General features: G+C 41.5%; 1 protein-coding gene across 6 annotated transcripts in view; it reads right to left on the minus strand.

The window, feature by feature from the left end:
- Nucleotides 1-27743, minus strand: part of LOC125720539 (transcription factor COE3-like) — a 101740-nt gene that overhangs the window by 24246 nt on the left and 49751 nt on the right. For 4 of the 6 annotated variants that reach the window (XM_048996065.1, XM_048996068.1, XM_048996064.1 and 1 more), the window contains exons 7-10: nucleotides 8687-8768; nucleotides 8326-8443; nucleotides 7154-7287; nucleotides 4159-4285 (exon numbers count right to left, since the gene is read on the minus strand). In XM_048996065.1, the coding sequence (XP_048852022.1) occupies nucleotides 4159-4285; nucleotides 7154-7287; nucleotides 8326-8443; nucleotides 8687-8768 (461 nt within the window). The remainder of the gene's footprint in view (nucleotides 1-4158; nucleotides 4286-7153; nucleotides 7288-8325; nucleotides 8444-8686; nucleotides 8769-27743) is intronic. The other 2 variants (XM_048996067.1, XM_048996066.1) reach the window with 1 other exon arrangement.

A 27743-nucleotide genomic window follows, 5' to 3' on the forward strand; every position in this document is an offset into this window, starting at 1 on the left:
CGACACATGAATGGCTGCAGTGCTGTGCAGAGTGTTTTCATGGGAGGGGGGGATTTTAAAATTCCTCATTTAGAATCATTTGGACACAAGGGCCAGGTGCAGGTGTGATATCTACAAAACACGCAGTTTGGCCTAACTTGAAATAGAATAATTATTTTGGGTTAGGGGTGGATATCATGGTTCCAGTTTCAGAACCGATCCATTACTTAACTGCTAGATAACTGGCTGACGAAATGCACTCTACTTGCAGAAGCAGTTGGACGGTACTTCACCTGAAATACACCAGTAAAATACCCCACTCTTTATAAATGTGAAATATAAAAGTACTTTGGATAGAAGTACTGAATAAAATTGTATTGTGTAAAATTTTCAGTATCAATGAAACCAATATCAGAGAAGGAAAGTGTCCAAGTTCAAATTTGGGGTATTAAAGAAAAGGTCCCAGTTTAATCAACTGAGGTACATGCCCTAGATTTTTAAAGTAGCTTATCAAAGCAAAAGACACAATTAACTGGCAGGCATATAACACAAGCGAGTGCCCGATATGCACAAGTGAGGCTGATGAGGTCTCTAATCACAGAGGTACGCTACACCTCATCACTGTCATGACAGTGACGGCTCCTTGGGGGACCGTGCGCAATCCCATGGGTTTAGGCAGAGAGGAGAGCAGAATGGCTACAGGCTCAGCTGGAGGTCTAGAGATATGCACTGATAAAACTTACGGTAAAGATGGTGTGTGTCACGCCCGGCTCGTACGATCCTCGTGTGTGCCACGCCCCCTGATTATCCTCGTGTGTGCCATGCCCCCAGATTATCCTTGTGTGTGCCACGCCCCCAGATTATCCTCGTGTGTGCCACGCCCCCTGATTATCCTCGTGTGTGCCACGCCCCCTGATTATCCTCGTGTGTGCCACGCCCCCTGATTATCCTCGTGTGTGCCACGCCCCCTGATTATCCACGTGTGCTTCCCCGATTGTGCCCAGCTGTGTCTTGTTATTTCGCCATGTCTTTGTTCTGTTTCCACGTCTTGCCCTGCCGTTTGTCCGTCATCGATGTTAGTGCTGTTGTTATGTCCCGTTTTGCCCGTAGCCGTCTTCCCCAGTAATAAATCCCCGTTTTCCCCGACTTTCACCTGCCTGCCTCATCCTTGCCTGCTTCCTGCCCGCCTGTCTGCCCGTCGCTACCCGCAAACACTGACAGTGTGGCTGTAGTTCAAAGCGAGGCCTGAGGGGAGGCCGTAGTAGGCCTGACCAGTCACTATATTGGGGTGAAACAGAACCTAGCACTTACACCAAAAATAAAGAGGAATTTTGTCTGCATTAATAATGCTAAGTGCTTCACCACTTTAGCAATAATGCTTAACATTTACAAGAAGACAAATCTCTGGTAACAGCAAGCGCCCTCGCAAAATGCCCCAGAGGTGCTGGATAAATGTACCTGTACCAGATCCAAGCTTTGCTTTCCACTGTGAATATTTCTGTATGTCTCAAAGCAAAGCATGATGGGACAAGAAAAGTGCATTTGCGCAAATGGTGAATAAAGGAACATCTCACAGTTGGCTGCATGGTGTATAATTTCTGAATCAATTATATGGCCAAAAAGGTTGATTTGCTCGCTATTACCGTTATAGTGAAATATCTGTTATTCACAGTACAGGAAATTAATCAATGAAAAAGACAACTGTTTAAGAAACTTTTCAAGAAGCTCTATGTTGGTATCCAAGTAAACTTTGACAGCTGACATTTGCACCCAGCAAAATACAGCTATAACATGCATACGACAGCTACAACTTTAACATAACTTATAATTTATCTTAAATTAAAAATTTAAATTTTCTGTGTGCTTAAAATTCTCCCTTTTCCACCATTGTGTGTGAAAGGTCAGTTTACAAGACATAACCTTCACATTTAGGCACGTTATGGTACATGGTCTGCGCAATGCAATTTGCAGTGCATTGTGGGAATTTTATTGTACACTATATAATGAGCCACATTTGCCGCTGACAATTCAAACAGTACAGGTACTACAAAAATGCTGGACACACTATTTACTGTACTGCACTACATCGGTAATAGGGAATTGGCCATTTTGAATAAGCCCATTTTATTATTAACAACAGCAAAGAATACAAACATCTAAAACAGATCTTTGCCATTTAAGTGTAATAGATGAGCTGAGACTGGGAAACATCACATGCTAAAAACTGTTCTGTGAGCTAATGCAGAGCAGATCGATGTGCATCTAGAATTAGGGCCCAATCGCAGTTATTGTAGCTTTGTGTTTTTGCAGACCCTGATTTTCAGAGATTCTCTGTCTTCCCTGCAGAGTCAATAACTCCTGGATTTTCTCATTAACTTGCCCATAAATATCTGAGCCCACAGGGGAAGGTGTAAGGGTACGAGGGGGGCATGTAAAATCTGCATGAGAAGAGTCAGACCGTACACAGACTGGATCAAATGAGTTTTTTAGGGTGGCAATGCGGTAATATTCTAACAGAGGGGGGGATTCCCTTCGGTATATTTTAATCGCTACAATTTGCCGATTGGGTTATTCTTGAGATACTGAGCCACAATCAACTACTCAACTGGTTGGCCAGCACTGCTTTACAGAATTAACTGCCCCATATTTTGTTTTAATATTTTGGTGAGGGGTGGCAAGTGGGGTGGCCACATTATTACTGGGGGGGCGGGGGGGCACCCCCCTGAGGAGAGTAACGGTGATGAAAGGAATATTTATGAACTAGGAAAAGGGGCCTAGAACCGATCATGTAAGAATGGAGTAGAGCCAGAGTAAGGGGGGTGTGTAAGGAAAGTGAAAGTGAGAGTGGAGCAAGCAACTTGGGAAGGGATCCATTATCAAAGGGGTTTGCAGACCTCAGCTGTGTGTGTGTGACTCTTTATCATATAAAGCAATGGAAGTCCAACAGCAAATGAACACATCGTGTAGCGAGTACAGTATGTGACGATGTCAACCAGCTACAATAGGAAAATAAGCTTTGGTATGTTCAAAGGAATCCTTTGTGAAGCATCTCTTCGGACATATTTAGCCATCATCAGTCAGCGTACAGGAGTCATCCTGCAACTATTTTATCATATTATTTATTTTTTAAATAACTTTTTGTCACCAACTATGGAGTGCATATTACATCTGTTGCCTTTAGGCTGAAAAACAACATCCCCCAAAATAAATTTGTAAAAGAACATACAATTTCAATTTTCCTTGCAATTTACCCCCAAAAGAATTAGTTAAATCAATTTAAAGTTAATTTAAATAATTAAATACTCTTGTCTGTTAAATATAACAATGGGTTCTGACTGGGGAATACAATATTTAGATGTGTGATAATTGGGGCGTGTGTGAAGTCCCTGCAGCGCAGCATGACCTTGGATAAAAATGTTCCTATTCCTGTTTAATAACACAATCACTGTGTTAAGCCACGATAAAATGCATTTATTCTGGTCATTTACTGAATGTAGTGCTGATAGAGTCATGATTTCAAGAAATGGAGTAAGACATTTAGAACTGCATAGCAAAGGGTCAATAAGCATTTAGCCATGTTTAATGAGAGGGAGTTTTTAGTGGGTAGGTTTTGTTCAAATGGTTAGGGCCTAATGGGAAGAGCATTTGTGATTGAAAGGTTGTTGGTTCGAATGCCCCACCAACAAGGTATTAATGAGGTACCCTGAGCAAGGTACCAATCCCAAGCACTACTCCCCGAGTGCTCCCTCCCCCCCCCCCCCGAGTGCTGAATTAGCTGCCCCCTGCTACAGTATGTCACATATGGCTTAAATGCAGAGGACACATTTCATTGTTAAATGCTGTGGCATGTCAGCAAGGACAATTAATCACTTCACATACATGTACAGTTTCATTCATCAGAAATGCTGTCCACTTTCTACTTTAATTACATGTAAGCACTTTGAATAAACACGGAAAGGTATTCTAAGTGCAGACGTGCCTGAGTCACACATTTCAAGGACGAAAGTAAACGAAGAAGGTAACCTTATGGTTTGAATGACAAGCATTTATTTTATTTTGAACACAGTGAACAGTCGTCTAGATAAATTGGTCTCAGATGTATTACTGTTGCAGTAACAAAACAGAGAGAAACCCAGCAGGATGCGCGGTCATGTGACACGGCCCACCCTACATGCCTACCTGTGTAGACAAAGCGTCCTGGAGCACCTTTACAGAACTGCTTGGACTTGTAGGACAGTGTAACCTCCACCACTCCCGGGATGTGCCGTGGGGGGGTCTGAACTCGGATGGCATGGGGAGTGATGAGCTGAAATACAGCAGCCAGAAAGATCAGAGACCCGGGCTTTAAGCAGCATCCATTATGAATTTATTCAGAAATAATAATTAGAATTCACTTCATTGTTCGCCCGTTAGGTTCATCCAGAATGTGATGTGATTACTTTAAAACTGCATAGTATGGCCAATTGCCATTAGATTCAAACCCTCATTTATCCCTTAACAAAACTGTGACTACTAATCATTCCACAGGTTTTCTATGAAACTGATCTTAGGTCTCAAACTAGTTATTTTTTGATCTGAAAATGAAAAGTCTCACCTATAAAAAGCTGCTGTCTCCACAAAGCTTCACAGTGGGAAAGGTGTTTTTTGTACATTGGTGTGATGTCTTTATTATATATAATGTCTGGAACTGAGGCCAAGATGTTTTATATCTTGGTTTCCTCAAAACCTTTCTTCCTGCTTTCTTCCCCGAATTCCTACTTCTTCAAATGACCCCCAATGTAGGCTTTCCTGAGCATGTTTTCCTGAGCATCTCGGTAGAGCCAACAGCTTGTCATATCACTGTAAATTATATCGGTGTAGCCATTTTGAATTTGGCAGAATCTCTGATTAGTCCTGCCATCCAGCTTGATGCGGTTTTATTTTCATTGACAAAAACGATATTTTTCAACTGATTAAATTGAGACGAAAATAAAATTAAAATAAAATAATTTATGATGCAAAAATGGCGGTGAAACATACTAACAACTTGAGTGAGTAAAAATGAGGTAAAAATGTCACAAATTTGAAATGATCCAATCAAAAGTACTTTCTTTAGTTTGTGCTCAATGTAGCTGGGCATGATTGGATAATACTGATCTAACAGGCTTCAAGCACATAAACCATGTTTGTTTGCAAACTTCTTTTGTCTGTGCTAGGCTTGGCTGACTTTTATTGTGGGGACACCCTCCCGACTGGCTGAATTTTCTCTGGACCATATGACGGACTGAACGATACGGCCTGGTCTGTGCCACAGCCTGCTACAGGTAGGAAAAAACATACCAATAAATGGATAAATTTCACATTCGATGCGAAATAAAACTCAGTGGAAGCTGTGTGGAGTGTAAACAGCCAGGATAAAGATTACAAACCTGAAACGCATTGAAATGAATAGAAACAAAGGGTTACTTTTTCGTTTGATGTGTTTGTAAAGTTCGCTGTCATGAACTGAGCTACATGTAGAAATAAGCACGACCCCGTTGGTTTTCACTAGTCTGACATTTTGCATTTCTGAGAGAGGGCACTTACATTTTCTTTATTCAGTTCTATGCAATGCTGTCATTTCATATGACTGAAGATGCTTCATAGGCAACTACTGTATTTTGGTTGAGGTATTATTTGTATTTCATTTAATGGTAAACATAGTTAATATAAAGCCAGTGTTTCACATTACAACCTTGACAACAGTTATATCTGTGTCCTTAAAGACTGCATGTTCATGCCTAATGCCATGTCACAATTACGGCTTTACAGGCCTCTACAGTCTACTCCCCTGGGAGGGGTATTGACAAACTGAGTAAAAAGCAATCCTGTACTAATTCCACCATCTCAAGTTAATATACAGTAGAGCCAGAAACTGTGTCCCACTGAATCCCAGGTAAATTAAAATCACCCATAACCACCACATCATTTTTCTTACTCATAATCCTGATATCGTCATATAACATTCTGCTTTCCTCTGCAGCTACATTAGATGCTCTATACCAAATAGTGACAATTAGACCATTTTAGTTTTTAGCATCTAGTTTTATCCATATAGCTTCTGTCCAAAAGACTTGTATTTTGTTTGGCTACTAACTGTATGGTTAAGGATAGGGCTGGATAGGGGTTAAGGTTCTTATGTTGGGATTAGGGTCTTTCCCATCAAAATATGCTGCCCACATTAACACTGGTTGAATTGAACCACCTGCCCTGATCTTCTTAAAGATGGTGCAGACAGTTTGTAAAGAGTTACTGAATGGCTTTGATATGTTTACAGTCACCTCCCACTCCTCAGCTGTAGTATCAGTGTTTTCCACTGAGATTTTGTTTTGAGATGCACAGCCTTGTAAATGATTCTCACAAGAGCAGCTGTCTTTATTCATGACTAATCTCAATAATTATAGCTGAACACAGATGGAGGCTAATTAGCTTTGTGTGTCAGTTGGCAGGCAGTCGGTCATACTTGATGTTATTAACAAAGGCATTTAATGAGAGGCTGTACACTTACCCAACCAAGATTTCTCAGTCATTTTTTCCATTATTTAAATGTAACAAATACGTAATGTGTTTAAATGTCAGTTGTCCATGTAAATGGACAGTGCATATTAAAACAAGTAGACGCCAGGGTCAGACTTACTGAATTACACTGGGTTACATTAGAATAATTTTCAAAACCCGCATTAATGGAACGTGCTTTCCAAATTTTCAGTTACAGTCAAGCCTTCCTCATCGCGGAGCTTAGGGACACAGGTCCCCCACGATCTGGAAGAACCATGTCAATTTTTTTGGAGCAATTGGTCCCCTTAGTGAGCAAAGCGAGGACGCGAGCAGAAAGGAGCAAAGTGAAAAGATGAAAAGAAACGCAAAAATACAAAGATCACTGAGAGATTTCGTGTGAGAGGCTGCCGAAAACACATCCGGCATTGCGATTTTATATGCAATTATGAGTTACTAAACTCATTTGCTAACCTTTGCGTGTCGTCTGCTGCTTTCGGAAAAGCCCCGAAAAAATTCCCTTTTCATTTCTTATGCTGATCCGGCGATATCGCGATACCGCGATAGGGCAAGTTACGATGCAGAATGGTCGACCGAATACTGAATTCAGCTATCTAAGGGCATCCCCCTTAGACGTTTGTTGTCACGCAACATGACTTACCTCACTCCACACAAGCATCGTTCCAAAGACCACCTGCAGCCCATCGAAGAAGTTGTCCCCAATGATAATGATGGTGGCACCTCCCGTTGTCCAGCCCTCACTGGGACTGATAGCTTTAATGCATGGCGTTGCTGCTTTGAAGAGACAGGTGACAGGAGTGACTATATCGGTCATCTAACCAAATACACAGTGAACTTGATCTATCGTTTCCAGTCTGTTACACAGGTCTTATGTTTATGCTGAAGTGTCAACAGCTTGTCACAATATGTAATTAGCCAGTCCCACTACTCCAGTCCTCTGGACATAATATCAAAGAGCAATAAACCCTGATCTTGATCTAAATTTGATTTAATATTTAAATTTTACGCCTCTCAGCTAGTTCACCAATACACACTGCTTAAAATCATATAGACACGCAGATGGCAATCCCATATGCAGACTTATCAAGATTGATTTTCGTCTATAAATACACAGTGACAACAGCTAATTAGAGAACATATCAACAGATCCTGTATCCATTGATCATTCTGGTCCGCCAGGGCAACTCATGAAAGGAGGAGGAAAATGACAATGGAATGGAGACAAGAGGAATTCAGACTTAAAGAAAATGTCGGTTAGTAAGCAATGAGAAACCAGGAAGTCTTGCTACTCAGAAAAACAGCACAAATGCACTGAAATTGCATGAAAAAGAATTGCATTAAAATATCAAACTTCTGAAGTCCTTTCAAAATATGACATATGATTTATCCTGCTCTAGTAATGCAGAACTTTTTTTTTCAGAACCATGCTATATATACACAATTGTATGATTGTATGCTTTTTTAAAGCCCATAAACAGATTTCCAGGGTTATCTTTTAACTCAGTATAAAGCAAAAAAGTCTTTGAAAGCACACAGAACATACTGAGCAAAGAAGAAGTACAAATTTCCAGCGAAAAGCGATGACTTTTTACCAGGGAGTTTATAAAGACATACTAGGCTTTCTGTGTGCTTTCTCTGCACCAGCTGAAATTGCTGATATTCAATGGGTTTAGTTTACTGTAACTTAGGCACCATTGGTTAAACAGTGACCAAACAGTTATTGGAAAATTAAACATAAATGAGTCAGAAAATAGGGGAAGTGAATATGACCGGTCCTTGACCTTCACAAGCTGTTAACTGGAAGACGCAAACCTTCAGATGGATCCACGCGTCTGGTCCTTCTGCCGTGCTTGGAGTTGTTATGCACAAACATGTTGTCTGAGACAGCGAGGACATGGCCGTCCACATTAAGAGTCGTGGACACCACCACCTGAGGAAAACCACAGGCTTAGCCCTGGGAAGTATGTCAAAAGTCGAGCCAAGCAAACCAGCAAATGGAGAATCAGCAACATTTTTGCTGTGGTAGAAAAACTACACTTAATTCATTTCCTTTGACTTAAATTTTTATTATAGAAAAACAGGCCTTCTTAAACGAATGGCTTTGAACATTTGTTATCCGCTAGTGGTTCCTGGCTTTGCCATGAGGCCGTTAGAATGAAGAGGAGGCTCCTACTTGAAATCTCCGCATGTCCCTTGGATTCCCCGCATTTTTCAGACAATTCTGATTGCACTTGAGGAAGAATTTCAAGAAGAATCTGTAGGAAAGAAATTAAATTCAGAATATTGCTGTGGTAAAGCGCACTTCTTCTTCCTCATTATATATGTAGATAATACAAAACGTCCAGTAGAAGGCAAAACTGGAACATTGTTAATATTTTTATTTTTTATCATGGTTATGGCTAATCAGACCAGCAGATGTCAGTTGCACCCTGGGATGTGTAATTGAAAACTACCTGAATCTGTCATCAGAGCTGATATCCTGAATTCCAATGGGGTTGGTGGCGGGGGGGGGGGGGGGGGGGGGTGTTTGGAAGGATTCTGAATGTATTTCCTCCTAACACAACAGGGCTTTTGGGTTGGACCATCAAGATACTTAATCGAGGAGTGAAACATTCAAAGCCAGGCCACCATAAACTCCTGAGGGAAGTAATCCATCCATCCATCCATCTTCCAAACCGGAGTACCTGGAGGAAACCCCACGACAACATGCAAACTCCACACACATGTGACCCAGGTGGAGACTCGAACCCGGATCCCAGAGGTGTGAGGCAACAGCACTAACCACTGGACCACCATGCCGCCCCCAACTTCTTTCATTTTTAGAAAAAGGAATATTATAGTTATTAGGCTATTATATTTACTCCAAACTTTACAAATGTTTGTAAATATTATTGTTGATTATTACAAAAATGAAAGAAATGGAAGTTGATAAAGAATAGGAAAAAAATGTTACGTTTTTCAGTAATAAAATTTTCTTCATGTTTTTTTTTTTAAGTAACGTGGGATAAATTGTGAACCTAATTTTAATATCGTGAAATTTGTGAATTAGGTGAATCATTAAACACTGTTTTTTATCCAGTTCACGTGAAATTAGTAAAAACAGAAAGCAAAATAAGCAAAACATGAAACATGCCCCAGCTACCAATCAAAGGTTAGAGTCAAGTTCTGTGTAGGAATAATAATTGTGTAGCTTATTTGAACAACGTTGTGGTTTTTACCTCTACCCGGACGGAACATCTGGAAAACCTACAGAAAATTTTTCAGTTGTTCAACTAAGCAAAATGTGAATCTAGCAAAATCTGAAAAAGCCAGTTACCCATTTAGGCAAGAAGGTTGGCAAAGGTATAGTTTTGTCGAGGTGATGCCAAAATCTGGGTTATTCCAGATTTTCCGTTGCCCTCCACAAAATGCAAATTTAGATGCTTCTTGTGAATAAAATATTATTGTGGATTTTGCAGGAAATTTGTCATTGTGGATTCCTCTTTAACCCCTTTTGCTTCCCCTGGTCTTTAACCTAGTTCTCTGAGTATCAGTATGTTTTGAAGGCGTCAAAGCAGTTTTATGTAGTTCCCCTGTACTTATTGCTCCAAACTTCCATTTCAGTAAACAAAGTAAATAATAAATAGATTGATCCTGTTCACAAGGATAAGTCTCATTGCTGTCACTAATCTCTACTAAGTTTACAGGTCCAAAGTGTCACCGAAAATGTACCTGAAAAGTTCAGAAATGATCAGCCAAATATTTTTTGTGTTATCATGCTGACAAGATGAAGGGCACTTTTCCATTGCACCAGGAACCCTACTCTGGGTACTTTAAAAAAGTACCAATAGTACGGTACTTGTTTTCCACTGGAGTAGGAACTGGTTGTCAGGATCAGCGCCTGTCTGATCCTGCCCTTTGTGTGTCTTCCCCGTTTGGCAAGCAGGTGTTGCTGGTCATCCCATCTTCTCATTCCTTGTGGGCTAACCCTTGTGCCACTTCGCTCACTGGGTTGAGTGTGCGGTTCTGACACTAATTCTCTCAAATCATGAGGCTGACCAGTGACCAGCCTCACCTGTTATTTGCATTTGTTAGTTTTCTATTCCTGTGTTTATTTTGTGTCTTAATTCTGACATTTAGTTCACCCTCATTCTGTTATATCCTAGTTTAGTTTTGTACCTTTTTATTTTGTAATTGATTAGTTTTGCTTTATAGTCCCAGTGCCAGTGTGTCTAATCCTCCTAGTTCTGTGTTCATCTTGGTTAAGTAGTTCTACATGTTTCTCATTCCTGTGTCTCCCAAATTGATTATTGAGTCACACCTGCCCCTTGTTTACCCTTATTTCCTTTGTGTATTTAAGAGCCTGCGTCCACTCTGTTCTCTAGTTGGTTATTGTTGTAAGTGTAGGTGTGTTTGGTCCTCTGCTCAACTGCTGTGTTATACTCACTGTGGTTTTCTTAATTCCTTAGCTGTGCTTTGTTTCATGGTTTTTGGTTAATTCAGCATTTTTCCTGTTTTGTTTTCTGACCCTTTGTGGTCCTTTTGTTTTGGTCCTTTTGTTTTGGTGCTTTTGTTTTGGTCCTTTTGTTTTGGTGCTTTTGTTTCGGTCCCCAGTGTTCATTTTGGTTTTTACGAATAAAGTCCTGTCGTGTCTTGGTGCCACAAGTGGATCATCGCCCTCTTTTATTGCCTGCACCATGCCCTGCGTCCATAACACTTACTAGTGCTGAATGATACATGCAAAATTTATCCCCAAGACAATCATGATCATTTTCATCCTTGCTGTTTAAATCACAGACTGTTTTGTGAGAGTTTTTCCTTTACAGTACAATCACATATTTAATTTAATTTTCAAATATTGTGCTGCCATAGTACTGTATATTGTACTAACACACATACACAATATTCAAAACAATGGTGTTTGTCCCACCTAATATTTTCCAAGATTTTGCTCTGAAAAATGTGAATAAACTTGTTGGGAGAATTCGGTTCTTATCCAACCTACCAACAGAGGGAGAAAAAACTTTTAGTGAACGATTTCAGTTCCCAAAAGCGGATTCGGCGTTAAACCTCATTTTAGCTTTATATATAGTTTGCTATGCTTCTAATACTACACTAAGATCTGTAAATAGAGCTATGTACTCTCTACCTTATACAGTTAGACGTCAACTTAAGTCCTATCGAGTGACATCCGATTGTACTTACGTCCCTTAAGAACCTTAAATTTATTACAAAACATCTAAAGCAAACGTGGGTATTAGCAGAAACATTTTACAACGTGTCCAGCATGCAGCAAGAACCAAAACAAAGTGACTATAGGAGTTTTGTTAAACGTGTGTGATATTGTATCTTATGTTATACAGTATATTCGACCTCTCCCCTATAATAATCGATATACGTCCAGTTTTTACTTACGTCCACACTTCTGGGACGAAAATGGGACGCAAGTTCATGGATACCTGTGTATGCCGGAAAAACCTTGTCCACTCCATGCCTCGGAGTGTAATAATTATCCACTTTTGAGTGCCAGAGTTTTCATTTGGACCATCAGTGGTGGATTGGGCCCCCAAAAAAGGAATGCTTTACAAGCAAACTATTCTAAAACCCTTAAGCCCAGAAAAGCATTCCTAAGACATTTGTCTCTGACTCCGACGTTTCTCTAACATTTATTGCACTTCGTCTTTACTTGTACTCTGTGAAGTAACAAAATGGTACATTTTTTAATCTCTTGGCGTATTTTATATTTATGTGAATTTATACGTAACTTTCACATGCACTGTTGTAATAGCCTTTATGGTGCTGGCTGCTGCTAGTTAGCAGTCTGCTCCTTGAACAGCTGAACACCGTAACAACAAGAAGTGTTAGAAATATGTATTTTTATGATTATGTGCAGGAGTACTGAACTAGCATGAAAAGTGAGACACAATGTAATGAGGAATTCGCAATGGATCGCCAATATCCACCCAACGCCGATCAGTAATCTACCAAAATTAAACGAAAACTAAAATTAAAACTAAATTATGAAGCTCAATAAAAATTCAAACTGAAATAAAATGGTCTAAGACTGAAACAAAACAGAAAAACAAATGCAGCCGTGCAGTGTGTGATACCTCAGCACCACTCTAGTCCGAAGAACCAGTGTGACTTTTTTCCAATGGCTGGAGTACCAATCCTGCCACCAACCCCCAAATGTTCTTTGCAAGTGGGAGGACCTGTTTGCAGTGCTGGATGTAGATTAACATCATACACAGAATGAAGCAATTGCAGGTTAAGGGGTCTTGCTCAAGGGCCCAATGGAGTAGGATCACTCCTGGCATTCACAGGATTTGAACCAGCAACCTTCTGACTGCTGGCACAGATCTCTAGACTCAGAGCCACCATTCCACCAGACTTGCACCTTACAGACCCATAACTGTGTGTTTAAAGGTGATATTCCCAGCAGAGTTGTATCAGTTGCCTGAAACTGTCAGTCCTCCTATTTGCTGCGTAACCCACCTTATACTCGTAGCCATTCAGGAATAGGTATTTCATACACACAACCATTCTTACAGCATAAGCGTTAACTGAAAATGGGTGAATGTAATTTACAGCAACACAAAAGCAAACTTCAGATAAAATACATCAATGAACAAAGCTAGCATTTTTCAGATAATGATATGCTGGCATGCCTCCCAAGCACTAAACAAAACTAAAAGTAGTGCATAAAACTTTCATTTCTTTTGCTGGTTGTAGGCCTTGGAGGTGGCCGAGACCATAATTGGAGTGCCCAAGACCATAATTTAGGTAATTACAAGAGGAACTGTGCCAGTTTCCATCAGTCATGGAACTGATGTTGTGGGGGAAATGGAGGTGCATTATAATCACATGGTGAACGCACAGAATACCCTGAAGATACGCATAAGGGAAGTATCACTCATTACATTAGTAAAAAATGATGGGAAATATAGGACTGCAAAATTCCAAACAATAAAACTAAATATGATTACAACCTCTGAGACACATATTTGCAAACCACCCCCCACTCTGTTCTCTTTATACCACATTATGTAACTTCTCTAGTATTACAAGTAGTTACCTCAGATGTAATCAAAGACTTGTTTTCACTGTACTATAGATATGAATTCTAATACTTTTTAGTGCTTGAATAGCTGGCAGGGCTAAAAACCAAGTACTTGGGGGAGTTTAGGCAGGATTGCAGATAGAGAGAGTTGAGGGGTTGATAAGCATGGTCATTGTGCTGCTGGTCTGCAAACATACCACCCACCTCCCAAATTTCTTACCCAATCCAAAAAATAAGTACATATAATCCTGCACTAATTTAACGACATTGCAATTTGCCGATTAAAAATATATAGCATGCTGCATGCAACAAACTAAATTCATCTGCATGCTTGTTCTGCGCTTATTAAAAGGGTTTATTAAAAGAGTATGCAAGTGCATACTCAAAAATACTAGGGTACTCGAGTACTTGTGTATCCTGCTTTGTTTGAAGCATCCTGCCTGTTTTGGCTGCTGACTCTTGACTGTTCCCCTAAACAGATGTTTTGTTTGTAATTTTGATGCAAAAATATGTAACATCTATGTCACATTAAGAAGAAATGACTATGTAATAGAACATAGGCAATAGAACATGCTGTCTTATATGAGCCATATGAGCTCCATATTTGTTTCAGTTTCATTCTGTTTATCATTGTAAATTTCGTACACTTAATTAGGCTATATCATTTTTGTATTCTATTTATTGTGTTGCCATATTTGTATGATTACTGTGTTACTCTGGAAAGAACTGTAACTATCCCCCTGGAGACCAAAGTATAATAAATATACTATATAAATAAAGTATAATTTTGAATTGTCTAGGGCTGCAAACAACTAAAGTAAAGATAATGACCATCGAATTTATGAAACTAAATGTTCAAACCAAACCTCATGATGTTGCATGAGACATCCATCCATCCATTTTTCCAAACCACTTATCCTACCAGGTCGCAGAAGCAATGGGCACGAGGCAGGGAACAACCCAGGATGGGGGGCCAGCCCATTGCAAGGCACACTCACACATCATTCACTCACACATGCACACCTACGGGCAATTTAGCAACTCCAATTAGCCTCAGCATGTTTTTGGACTGTGGGGGGAAACCGGAGTACCCCACGGAAACCCCACGACGACATGGGGAGAACATGCAAACTCTGCACACATGTAACCCAGGCGGAGACTCGAACCTGGTACCCAGAGGTGTGAGGCAACAGTGCTAACCACTGCACCACCATGCCGCCCCATTCGCATCAGACAAATTATTAAAAATTTTGCGTCATCAATTCACCTAAACTTTCAAGCTTTTAGCCAGTGGAAGAAGACCAGCGTAAACACAGGGGAGACGTCACAAACAAATCCTTGTGAGGTAAAATACATTATACGTGACAGAATGACAATCACAAAAGGAAAGAGGCCACATTATAATAGTCCAGATGCAACAAAGCCAAAATAGGCAACACTGCATTGAGGACAATGGCAAAATGCATTCAGAAAATGGAGCCCTAGGTGGATGAAAACACTGAGAAGATATATTTAGCAATCAACGACCCATTAAGTCCACTGTCTCCGGGTCCTCTTTCGTCCAGTGAGAGAGCTGGGTATGTGCCCTTCCCAGGAAGCATCGTAACGTCACAATAAGCATCACATCCAAGCTAGTGAAGACCACAAGTCAGACACTAATGATGCTTTTCCACTAGTATACAGGAACTAGACCTTACGCATCCTAAATCTCGAAGAGACACTACTTACAACATGGTTCCCGTTTGCTTCAATTTTCCACTGCATAAAGTTGGCGCGGAAAAGGTGTTGCCGGGTTTGGAGAGTGACGTAGAACTGAAGAGATGCTTACTTACTGTTCAGATGGTGTACATCATGTGCTAATTTCCACTAACACATCTGTGAGAATTGCCATGTTTTATTAGCCTCAAATGCTAGTGTAAGTATCATTAGCTTGTGTAAATCCGCATTACGAATCCATTCCATTGAACTGTTCACTAGTGTGTTTTTCAGTAGCTTGGAAATTTTGAAGTTCATGACATACATCACGATGTGCAATGCTACTTATAATGAATAGCATATAGAATATGATCTTTTTTTCTCCAGATAATCCAAGCATCGACGCACATCACCAATATCTCCATGCATTTTGACCAATCAGATGGTGGTCACGCAACCAGCCCGGTTTAGTCTTGCTTTCAGGCCATATCAGTGTGGGTACAGATCAGGTATGGCTTTCATAATATACAACGGAAAACCATCTCTTTGCTGTATACCTCAAGTGTGGCTCAGTTCTTGGTGGCAGTAGAGAAGCACTATAAGTATGGTGAACTAATGCTTGTTTATGTCATTCCTAGGAATGAGCTAAATCCCTAACAAATTTCCCACCTCCTAATCCCATGTAATAGGAAAGTCACATAAGCCCTACAACAGATGCACCACCTCTGATCTCATATAGAGCTCGGTGCCTCTCTTCAAATCAGCCAGATGAAAGGGACCTTGGAAAGAGTTCAAGTGTGAGGTAAGACAATGCCTGAGCTCATGTGGGGCTTGGCTATTGGCTGGCCGCCTATCCAACAACAAAGATCGGAAAATTGTCAGGAGAACCACATAAATCTGTCCCAAAGAAGTCCCCGTTTGCGTGTAAGTTACAGTCGCCCTAAAAAGAAGACTTTTACACTCATCTCCCATTGCTCTTTTCTTTTTTCCTCCCATTCTTTCCTCATTGTTTTATACCTTTTTAGTTCTTTAATTGAGATTATAGTTTATCTTTATACATCTGACTGTCTGAACATTGCATCTCTGTTAATAAATTACTAATGTTTTTAATTCATATTTGTCACCGTGTTGCCTAATATACTTCTTCCACTAAGTGCCAATATGAATTAAAGATGCTACTAATGTTTATATCTACTTCAATGTGATGTATTTAATGTGCAGAATCTCAGAAGAAATGGTGCCTTTTCAAAAAGTTGCTGAGCACAGAAAGACAGACACTGGAGAAAGTACAGTATGAGGGACATCCCTTCTAGGTGACCAGTCAAAAATGCCAGCTAGTACAATGCATTATGGGAAGGCCCTGAAAGAAAAAAACCCTGGAGATTGTCTCTTTTCAGGGCTTCTTTGAGAGACCGGTGAGTGGTAGCAAACAATTTTGTGCAACGCATAAGAGTGACAGCTCCATTGAAGGGTCGTGCCTGAAATGATACTGTCAGTCTTCCTGAAAATTGTTCCTTCAGAATTAAATACTCCCTATAATAGCTTCCCATCTATCACATCTCCTGTCCAGTTATTCTTAGAGTCATACATTAGCCCTTGGCCCAGATAAAAAATGTCATCAGATTAAACACTGAATTTGTTAACTAGCTGGCGAGAGGTTGTGTTTCTTGACAGGACATACAAGCTAACCCATACAGCTGCACAGTTCTGTCAGTTCAGCTTAACCATGGACACAAAAGTTGGAAGTTTAGAGGGGACCTGAATCTAGAGTGTAAATCCTGGAATTAAGGTCAATCACAGCATGTCTTTATATCACCCAAAAATATTAGGTTTTTTTGGACAAACATTACAATTCTGGGTATGGTTCTGGGTATGACATCCAGCCCTGCAAGCGGTCCTCCAACTTGCAGGGGAAAATGTTGGGGGTTGACGGTGGGATTGACACTCCAGCCACCATAAAACAACTCACAACAGCTTGGTCAAAACAGGCACGATACCCTTCTGCTCTATGCGGGAGTAGCTCTGCTAAAGTTGCTGACAGGAAGGCCGCACGCATCATGAAGGGGATAGAGGAAAGAGGGAACCTCGTCCCCCAAAACAGTCAAAGCTGTCGGAAAGCTAATAGGGTCAGGCCTACTGGGATCAGGACTGGTGTGGTGCTGAGGCATCGCCTGCTGCATGGTGGCACTTGGGTCCCAGTTTGAGGTGGGCCATCTGGATAAGTGGGTGAAACATCTCCGGCAAGATGACCATCTTTCTCTGCTGTTGGGGGACTTTCGTAAACTCTGCATTTCAGTGGCGGCACCCTCTGAGGTATACATCTCTGTAGGTGGGTACACCTACAGTACTGGTGGTCTGGTCAGTCTGATGGCTGCCATTATCAGGAAGTAGTTGCAGCTGTAGCGGATCAGCTCCTCCCAATGGTGTCTGATTTCACTCCTTTCAGTAAGCATATTATGAGACTCAGGGTAAGGTACTTCTTGGGTGTCTTGTCTGTTGTCTCAGTGCTCTGACCATGATGAGTAATGTCTCGCTGAAAGAGACATTTTACTCGCAACTTCGCTCAGTGGTTGATGGGTACCCACGAGGTGACATTCCACTGGTAACTACTGGCACGGACAGGGCTGGCTATGAGGATTGTGTTGATCCCCATGGGTCTCAAGACCGGGGTGAGAGTGGCTCCATGTTCCTTGACTTACGAATGGTCAGGGGTTGTGACTGGCAGTATCCTGGTTTTAATGCCCTGAGCCACATCGTTGGACTTCGTACACCAATAGTGGAGGTATGGTGAATGAGATCAATCACATCCTCGTGGGCAGAAGCGGGAGGCTCCTACAGAACTGCAGGGTCTATAGAAGGGCCCAGTTTGTGAATTCTGACCACAGACTTGTTGTTGCTACTCTGAAGATTCAGCTTAGATCCAGTAGGCTACCACCTACTAGGAGAATGAGGCTGGATTTGGCCAGACTTCAAGATCAAGCTGTTTCTGAGGAGTTTGCACATAGTTTGTAAGGAACTTGCAGACTTTGGTTCAACTGCTGACTCTAATGTGATGTGGGAGACCTACCATGATAACACCCTGAAGGTTGCCAATGGCTGTGTTAGTGTTGCTAGTGTTCCCAGAAGGAGGTCTTTCATCTCGCAGGGCACCCTGGATATTATCGAGAGTGGTAACTCCAGTCTATACTGAGAACTGTGAAGGAGAGCTGGGAGGGCTCTGAGGGCAGATAAGGAGGGGTTTGTTAGATGAATCTGTGAGCAGGGGAGACCATCTGTGGTCTAGTGACCCTTGTCCTGCTTGCAGAGGAATCGAAGCATTACGCACATCTGAATCTGTTCCTTGGAGATTTGCAGTCAGGGCGGGTCAAGGAATGGTCCTTATGGCTGACACTGCAGTTGTGACTCGCTGGACCGGCTATGTTGAGCAGTTATTAAAGCTGACCCTCCAACTAGGATCTCTGGGTCCACGGATCATGAGGCTGATCCTCTAAGGCTGAAACCATCCAATCTCACTGAGATTACAGAGGTGGTGAATCAGCTGAGTGTAGGGAAGTCCACAGGGATCTGTGGTATCCGGGGTGAACTTCCTCAGGCTGGTGGTAAGGCTGTCCCCTCCTGGTATTGCAGCCAAACCTTGCTTCCATTTTGGAGTCAGGCATCATCCCAAATAACTGGAAAATGGGACTTGTAGTCCCTATCTGAAAAGTGAAGGGTGATCGCCTGGATTGCGGCAACTACAGGGGAATAACATTGCTCTCATTGACAGGTAAGGTCCTTGCTAGGGTCATCCTTAACAGGATCTGTGATCACTTGCTCACCTGTCAGCGACCGGAGCAGTGTCTGGTTTTATGCCTAATAAGTATTCCAACGACCGCATCTTGGCACTGAAGCATAAGCATGAATATCAGCAGAGGTTCTTTGCAGTCTTTGTTGATTTTTATAAAGCGTTTGATTGAGTTGCCCTGTGGACATCCTGAGACTTCGCTGGATTCTCCCGAAGTTGCTGGAAGTCAGGGCTGGCCTGTACGCTGGTACTGAGAGTGCTGTGCAAAGTGCAGAGAAAACCTCCACGTTCTTCCCAGTTGATTTTGGGGTTCGTCAGGGGTGTGTTCTTGCTCATACTCTGTTCAATGCTTGTATGGACTCGGTGTTGGACAGGGTCATAGGGTCCAGCAGTTGTGGGGCATCTGTTGGTGAAGAAAGATTTACTGAACTTGACTTTGCCGACTATGCTGTGATCTTACCAGATTCAATGGAGGTTCTGATCAGGGCTCTCAAGAGACTGAGCGAGGAGTCGGGAATTGTGGGTGTCCTAGATTTATGGTGTATTCCATTTGCCTTTGGATCCGGGTTTAAGTTGCCGAGATTACGTCACATCTGCTAAAAACTTGGGGAAAACCGAGTCGGATGCGTTCCATTTGCCACAGAAGTAGAAATACCATGGACCCATATCAAAAACAAGATTTTTTTGCTTAGCCGGACAACTTGTTGGATTTAAGGTACCTCCGTTTAAATGGTCTTTGTCTTCGTTCATTTACAATTATCCCTAACTACCTTAAATCCAACAAATAATCCAACTAATCATGAAATCCAATTCTAGCATGGTTAATCGTTAGCCATTGTTAGCATTATCAGTAGAAAACACATTACACGCGGTCCTTTACGTATAAAACGCCGTAGCAACAGGTCCACAGATTAGTTGGACAGTATAGTGTGTGTGACCGATTTAATGAGTCACAAAAGAGAAGTAGTGCTTAAACAGTATAAAACTATAACTTTCCCTTCTGTTGATAAAGGGCGCAGCCATCTTGGATTCTGGATCCTCTGTGCTGCTCCAAGATATTTCTCGGATCTCCAAGAAATAGGAGCACGCATGTCACCGCTTCCAGCTTCAAAACTCGGAATCCAACTTCCGAGGGCACATGGAACGCATCAAAAGACCAAGATCCAGACCTTTAATGACTTCTTGGCATAGCCATCAATAGCGTGTCTTTTTGTGTCAGTTATGGCACTACGGCCATTTGTCGCGTTTCCCTCAGGGTGATCTGGCTCACAGAGCGGCTAGACCAGGCCGAGGGGACGCCCACGTTACACCTGGCTGTGGCAGATGGATGGCCATTTCTGGAGGGTGGGAGTGGACCGTATGCCTGCCTAGGGGGGGGGGGTCGCCAGCCGGGATCCCAAGGAGTTTTGCCATGTGGTGAGTGCGACATCAGCGCATGCTCCTCAACCTGACCTGACCTGATTAAAACCTGACTGAGTAGTCACTTAACCTACGCATACAAAGAACACTCATAAAACAGGCAAATGCTTGAATCCAAAAGGATATGGAAGTTAAAATAATGGTTTTCCAATACTTGTTTCAGCAAAAAAGTATTCATAACCACCGTAAACATATCCTTTCATGAGGATACAAACCTTTTAGTATTGATATGCACCATAATGAACTAGCTTCAACAGTGCTTGGAGAGGGGAAACAGGTGCTGATACTCCCTGGCGGAATATAAGAGATGCTGGCACTCTGAAGAGAAAAACAAAGAGGTATGGGCACCTGCCCACTTTAAGCACTGGGGGGCGGGTTCACAATTAATTCCGCTGAATGAAATTACGATATGTTAAAGCTTAATTTAACAGAATGTCAATTTCATCATAATTAAACAGGTTACTAAATTAACAGTTTAGGTGAAATGAAAACCAGTTTTTCAGTGGGTCATGGGCTGAACACCACTGCTGTAGATAGTACTTATTTAAAATCTATGGGGAACTGAATCGCATCCATGCCCCATGTGTGCTGTTTTCATTTTCCCTGCATATTGTGTGGGTTTCTCCTGCAGTCTGTTACAATTTCTCTCTGTCAATTAGTTATGGGACATGCGACGCCGACACTTCATAGCTAGCCTTGTCAAAGTGAAGCCCAGCTTCTTGAAGCTGGGAGTCGGAGCTTGCTTTGTTTATGCGACATCAGGTGACTGATGACGTCCAATTTGTCTTGTAGGTGTCAGAAGTTTTGAATCCTGTCAGCTCTTCAGAACTTTTGTAAAAGCGAGATGAAACCTTTGGACGTCGTGGGTTTTTTTTTTTGCAGTTGGAGAGACTGACTGCTGTACAGTATCATGACCCGCTCGTCCGATCCTCCTGTGTACCACGCCCCCCTCGTTAACCCCATGTGGATTCCCCGTGTTTACCTGCTGTTTCGAATTGTCTTCATTGGTTCTGTGTATTTAAGTCCACGTCAGAGTATGTTTTCCTAGTTCGGTCATTGTAGTGTTGTATATTGTTGTGAAGATTTTGGTCCGTATGCCCCTTCGTGTCCTTATTAAACCCCTTTATTTTACCCCAATCCTGCTCTCCTTTGCCTGCTTCCCCGGTCCGGGGGAATGTTTGGAAATAATTTGAGTTGATGTCTCCCAATAACGTGAATGAATATCGATGGCAAAATACAAAATTAGTTATTAATGGTTAACAATAATAATTATTGTTATTATTACTAGTTCATCTGCTTGTTCAATGGGCCAATTCTAGCCTGCTATGACGAAGGCTGGATTTCTACTCCCTTCTTGTAAATCGCTTTGGATAGAAGTATCTGCCAAATCAATAAATGTAAATGATTATATTCATTTTATTTATCATTATTGTACTGGCCAGGTTTGCATAACTCCAAATATCTGTCATAGAGCAATAATGCATCCTCAATATGCTAAATATCTTCATTGCCCTCTTGAAACTGTCAAGCTACACCACAAGGCATCAATACCTCATTTGTTTTCTCCGCCCTCGCACATATCCTCAGTTTCAAAACTCCCCTCCAAACCCCAACAACTGAAAACGGTTACACATATTGTAGAACCTAATTGGCAACAATTTAACAAAAATTAATGAGTTCATCCAAGATACATAATGATTGAAAATACATACAAGTAAACTGAAATAAACATAGTATTTAATAAGATTATATTTAGCATAACGCAATCAGACCCTGCTGCCATACCAGCCACGTCATCCATTTGATGCAAACGCATACAGATTTCATTCTCAGATTGTTCAAAGTGCTGCCAAACCTCACTAGGGGTCTCTCTATGTTTGGAAAAAAAGATTCGAAGACTAGAACATGTTCCAGCACTTTTTGGGGAACGCCCAAACGCTTCATGAAGCTTCCCCAGTCCATCACTATTGTCAGTCCTGTTATGTTCCCGTTCCTCTCCCCTCTTGATACCCTCACCTGTTCCCTGTTAGTGTCTGGTTAATTGTTTATAGCTCAGTCGCTCATGTACCCCTCGTTATCAGGATTACATATATGCCTGTCCTTGCCCTCTTCCTTGTTGGCCATTGTCAACGGTAGTCCTTGGTGCGGTTGGTGTTGTTATTGTTAGGCAGTAGTTACTCAGCCTTCTTGTCCTGCTCCTCACCCCCCGTTTCTGAGTAGCACTAAGTTCCTCCTGGCTTCACGTATTGACCCCATTTATTTCTGCTTCCTTATTTAGTGGGAACTTGAGGTTGCGTCTGGGTTGCCCCTCCTTGGCATGACCCAGTGGAATACCATGCATTTAGTGTCACTGGAATCTAAAGTGCCCATAGTGTCTGACTGTGTGACTTTGCATGTGTGTGCCCTGTGATGGTCTGACAGAAACATGCAGGATGTTCCTCCGTTTCGTACAGAGTCCTAACTAGGATAAGCTCCAGGCCCCTCATAACCTTGATCAGTATGAGAGGTTGGAAGATAGATGGATATGGTGCTATTTAAGTCCAGTTTCTTGGTAAACAATTTAAGACAATTCATTAAGGAAACCATCTGCTATCGAACTTGAACAGTTTAAAATAATTTTTACCCCTTAGTGTCTAGATCCGTATTTTAAAACAAACTTGAACTGTATACCGAACTCAATGTGGCCCATATGGTAAACACACTTTTTTGTATTGTACTACAGCTGTTTTACATTTGAACATGTTCTGCCTTGTCATCCGAGACACTCCATCTGTTTGTAGGTCTGTACGGACGACACAAAGGAGAATTACGCTTGAAAAAGTTTTAACTGCTAATAGCTGATGCTAAAGATAACTTGATCGTTTGGCCTGAAATTGTCAGTCATTAAAAGTGCCAGTAAATTTAAGCAAATTAGGCCATTTCCTAAATTCAGAACCCTAAAGACTTACAAAGTACCTGTTTCAAGGCCATATCTACGAAAGAGCATTTTGCATTCTTGCTGCATTTTGCTTTCTTTATAAGAATTATCATAAAAACGTTCTTTCACACTTTTTATCATTCCTCATTCTTTAGTTTATCAATGTCCCATGAATCCCAAAATTAACACACACGTCTAAAAATTTAATTATTTTTCCATAATAAAATCCAGTTTCTCATCTGACTGTGAAAATGTTGGTTCCATGTACCTGGTATACAAAAGGTAGCTTAGTGCCCTCTTGTGTAGGCCTATTCAGGAATTTATCACAACCAGACTGAGACTGTACATTTGAACTGATTATTAAAAAGCATATCTGGTGGTTCTAAATCTACAATGCACTGCATGCCACTGCATTCTAGTCCATTGTGTAGACAACTGAATGCAAAAGGTTTTTATGGGGAGAAAACAAAAAACAAAAATTCTATTCACTAAATCTGTTACCTGAGAGTGGTCTTTCAGAACCACAGGCATCCGTTAAACCAGGGTTCTGCCTGTAAATGTCACATGAGATCAACCTGCCTCTGTATGTGTGTGTGTGTGTGCGTGTACGTGTGTGTTTGTAATTATTACATTGTAATGGGTAGATTTCCCCGCAATGTCAGGCGGACTGTTTTGCATATTGCAAGGATAACCTCAATTTCATACAAATCTGCAAATGCAATTAAAAAATAAAAATGTTTAACATTTTGTTTGGTTATGGTTAGGGCTGGGTAGGGGTTAAGGGTTGTCAGACATGAGATTATGGTTTTGCCTATAGGAATACATGGAAAATTACCATCAAGATATGACTATGTACAGTTAGACATACACACACACACACACACTATATATATATATACTTGTATATACAGTATGGGGTGGATAATGACGTGAATGCAAATGTCAGTAACTGATGCTAATTCTTTTCAATGTCCCCACGCAAAGTGTAGGATCAGCTTCAGTACTCCTGTCCTATTTGTACCTAGATTGTGGTTCCAGTTCATACACTCCAAGTCACACACTCTGCTAACCACTTTCAGACCTGAAGACTCCAATTAGAATCACTGTTTCAGGTGCACAAATGCATGTTAGACAAAATCGTTATGAGCAAGTTGCTGAGCTGTAACCAGGAGTGGTGTGAAATCAGAAGATGGTATTCTAAGCAAGGCAGCATTCCGTGGGATTGTGCCAAGGAGAGTCCCTCAGAAAGAGGTGCGCATACTGTGTGCATATGTACAAACGATCCAGGAGCGGCTCGCTTGCATGCAGTTAGTCATGCATCTATTTCTGTTGCATGTACACAGATACACATTCTCTTTGATCATTCCCTGGAGATCAAAAAAAAAGAATGGTGAATTGGTGAATGAAGGGCCCGTAAGGTCTGCATTGCTGAGTCCATGAGTTATGTGTATGACTGTCAAAACAGATACAACATATTGCTGACGATCGCTGAATTCAGTGAAATCTTGTTTTCATGCAATTTCTATAAAAATGTACAGAATTGAAGGTATTCAAATTATTATACTAGTATTAAAATTGTATTAGTATTAAAATGGACTAGAGTGTAAACTTCTTGCATATATCCACAATTCTGTCACCATAAAGACCTGAGCATCCATCCATCCATCCATCCATTCATCCATTTTCCAAACCGCTTGTCCTACTGGGTCGCGGGGGGTCCGGAGCCCATCCCGGAATCAATGGGCACGAGGCAGGGAACAACCCAGGATGGGGGGCCAGCCCATCGCAGGGCACACTCACACACCATTCACTCACACATGCACACCTATGGGCAATTCAGCAACTCCAATTAGCCTCAGCATGTTTTTGGACTGTGGGGGGAAACCGGAGTACCCGGAGGAAACCCCACGACGACATGGGGAGAACATGCAAACTCCACACACATGTGACCCAGGAGGAGACTTGAACCTGGGTCCCAGAGGTGTGAGGCCACAATGCTAACCACTGCATCACCATGCCGCCCCCAAGACCTGAGCATTTCCTTATATCTCCAACTCTTCTATAGTGATTTTGGACATCATAGGTTTGCAGCTCTTACTGCGACTATCCCAGTCCAAATTCCCAACTCTTACTTGTCCATAGCTGGACCCTGTCTCAGGCAGGAGCACTGACCTGGGACTGAACCAGCAGTGTCAAAGTCCAAGAGTTATGTCTCCTAATCGCCCTACCAGCATTGCTCATCAATGTTAATTGAATGCACAACCAAACATGGCTGCTTTTGATTAAATATACAACTATATATATTGTATACTATACAACTATACAACATTCTAATTTGCAAACGGACCACAAACAAAAGGTGCTTTAAATGGGGGTCATCATGCATAGTTATATGTGCATTTTGTCTTACTGCCCATATCCATATGTGGCATCTGTCTGAGGTCATAAAAAGTCCAAACTCTTTCATTGTGCAGGGAAAAACTAGACATGGCTGCTTTTCAAGCTCTGCATGGTTGCTGCTGTTTTTACCCACTGCTTTTGTTTGCTACCTGCAGTGGAAGGAGCTACTGCACAAAGAGCAGTGATGAGCGGCTCAGTGGGTCAAGCCTCTCTGCCTGTGCCCAGAAGATCATCAGTTCAAGCCCCAGCCTCAGCAGAACAGTCACATGACTATGGGCCCTTCCGCAAGGCCCTTCACACTCCCATCTGCAGGGCTGCTACAACTTAGCTGGTCCTGTGCTTTGACCCCAAGCTTGTTCTCATCTGCATGTGCATACCATGGAGAGCAAGACGGGGTAGGCAAAGAGAAGCATCCCAGTGTACCTGTACTCATACTTGTGCAAATGGAAAATGAAGGAATATTTCATTTCAAAAAACAAGTGCAGCAAGTCTATTTTATCTCCACTTCAAGCTGAATTGGTGTCAGAGGCTCAAATGAACTACTAATCACTAAAACAGAAAATCCGAACAAATCCTCCCAAAGACTTAAGTGAAACATCAGTACAAGGAGAACTATTTGCTGCTAGTCGCTTATCTACCTGAATATTCCAATATTCTGTTTTTTAAGATATTCTTTTGCTGTACTGTACACTTAAATTTGCCTGCACCACGTTTACTTGTTTGTGTACCATCTTTGCATTTTGTCTGTTTTGCATTATATGTATGTAGCTCTGTGCTCTACATTCTTGCTGTTATCTGCACAACAATTTTCCCTCGGATCAATAAAATTTACCTTAATGTTTAATAAACACCTCACCTTCTGATCAAGCTGAAATATTGAAAAGCCTTCAGTTTGATTATCTGTACTAATAATAATACATTTAGACATAAAATTTGCCAATAGAATAACTTGCAAAATTTCTAGTCGGGATGAAACAGTGATTAGGAGGTAAGAGACACCCTTCATGAAAAATACTTGCCAACTGTTCTTTCAACCACAGGTTCCCGTGAGCTAAATTGCACTCTAGTCAACATCACAGTTCCTAGCAGGCACTGAGGAGCAGGGCACTCGGCACCTGGAACTTCGACATCAATCAACATGAGGGAAGTCACCCAGGAACAGGCCGATGGCAGTAACACAAATGCACTGGAACCAAAATAGTCTTTGGCTGTCGCCAGCTTTGTTAATCGCTCTGTTGGGACCCAGGAAAACAGATAGATGTATATCATAGCCAGGCATATCTGCACCGGTCATATCTATTTAAATAAATGAGAATATAATGAGGATGAAAGAACAGCCCCCAAGGGCAAGGAGGTACTCAGGAGTGAAAAACAGAATATCCTCTAATAGAGCTTCATTTGTCCAGGAAACGTCATGCTGTTCGAATTATTGCTAGAATTATACATCGCCAAGGTTTCGGAAGGACACAGCAAATAAGTAATGCATGTACAGTAGTAAACAGATAAAGAACACATTTTAAGGCTTAAGATAGCCCTCTTTCAACTGTTTAACAATGTACCATCAAAAGCATTTAATCTAAATAAGTAGCTCTTAAAACAAAAGAGCTGTGATACTGAAAAAAATTACGTCATGTTCAGATAAGTTTTGATAGATTTTTAAGTGTATTGTTAAAGATAACAGCTAATAAAGACCAGAAAGCCTCAGTTTACATGTGAACACGGTATTTGCTTCTATGAAAAATTTTAGTGGCCCTTTTTGTGAGCTGACACCCCCTCACCCAGCTGGTATTTTCAATTTTAGCCAAACTGTCCCCTTTAGTGAAACGTTCAGTGGTTCTTTTCTGAGCAGTGCCAATTAGCAGCAAACCACTGCTGTTCACACCGATGCGTCCACATGTCATAGCTGTGCCTATGTGATGCTGAGTGAGTTTTCAGACTTATTAGTATAGAAAATATTTGCTAAAATCCATTTCTGA

The sequence above is a fragment of the Brienomyrus brachyistius genome, chromosome 25 (genome assembly GCF_023856365.1).
Source record: "Brienomyrus brachyistius isolate T26 chromosome 25, BBRACH_0.4, whole genome shotgun sequence".
In the NCBI taxonomy this organism is placed as follows: domain Eukaryota; kingdom Metazoa; phylum Chordata; class Actinopteri; order Osteoglossiformes; family Mormyridae; genus Brienomyrus; species Brienomyrus brachyistius.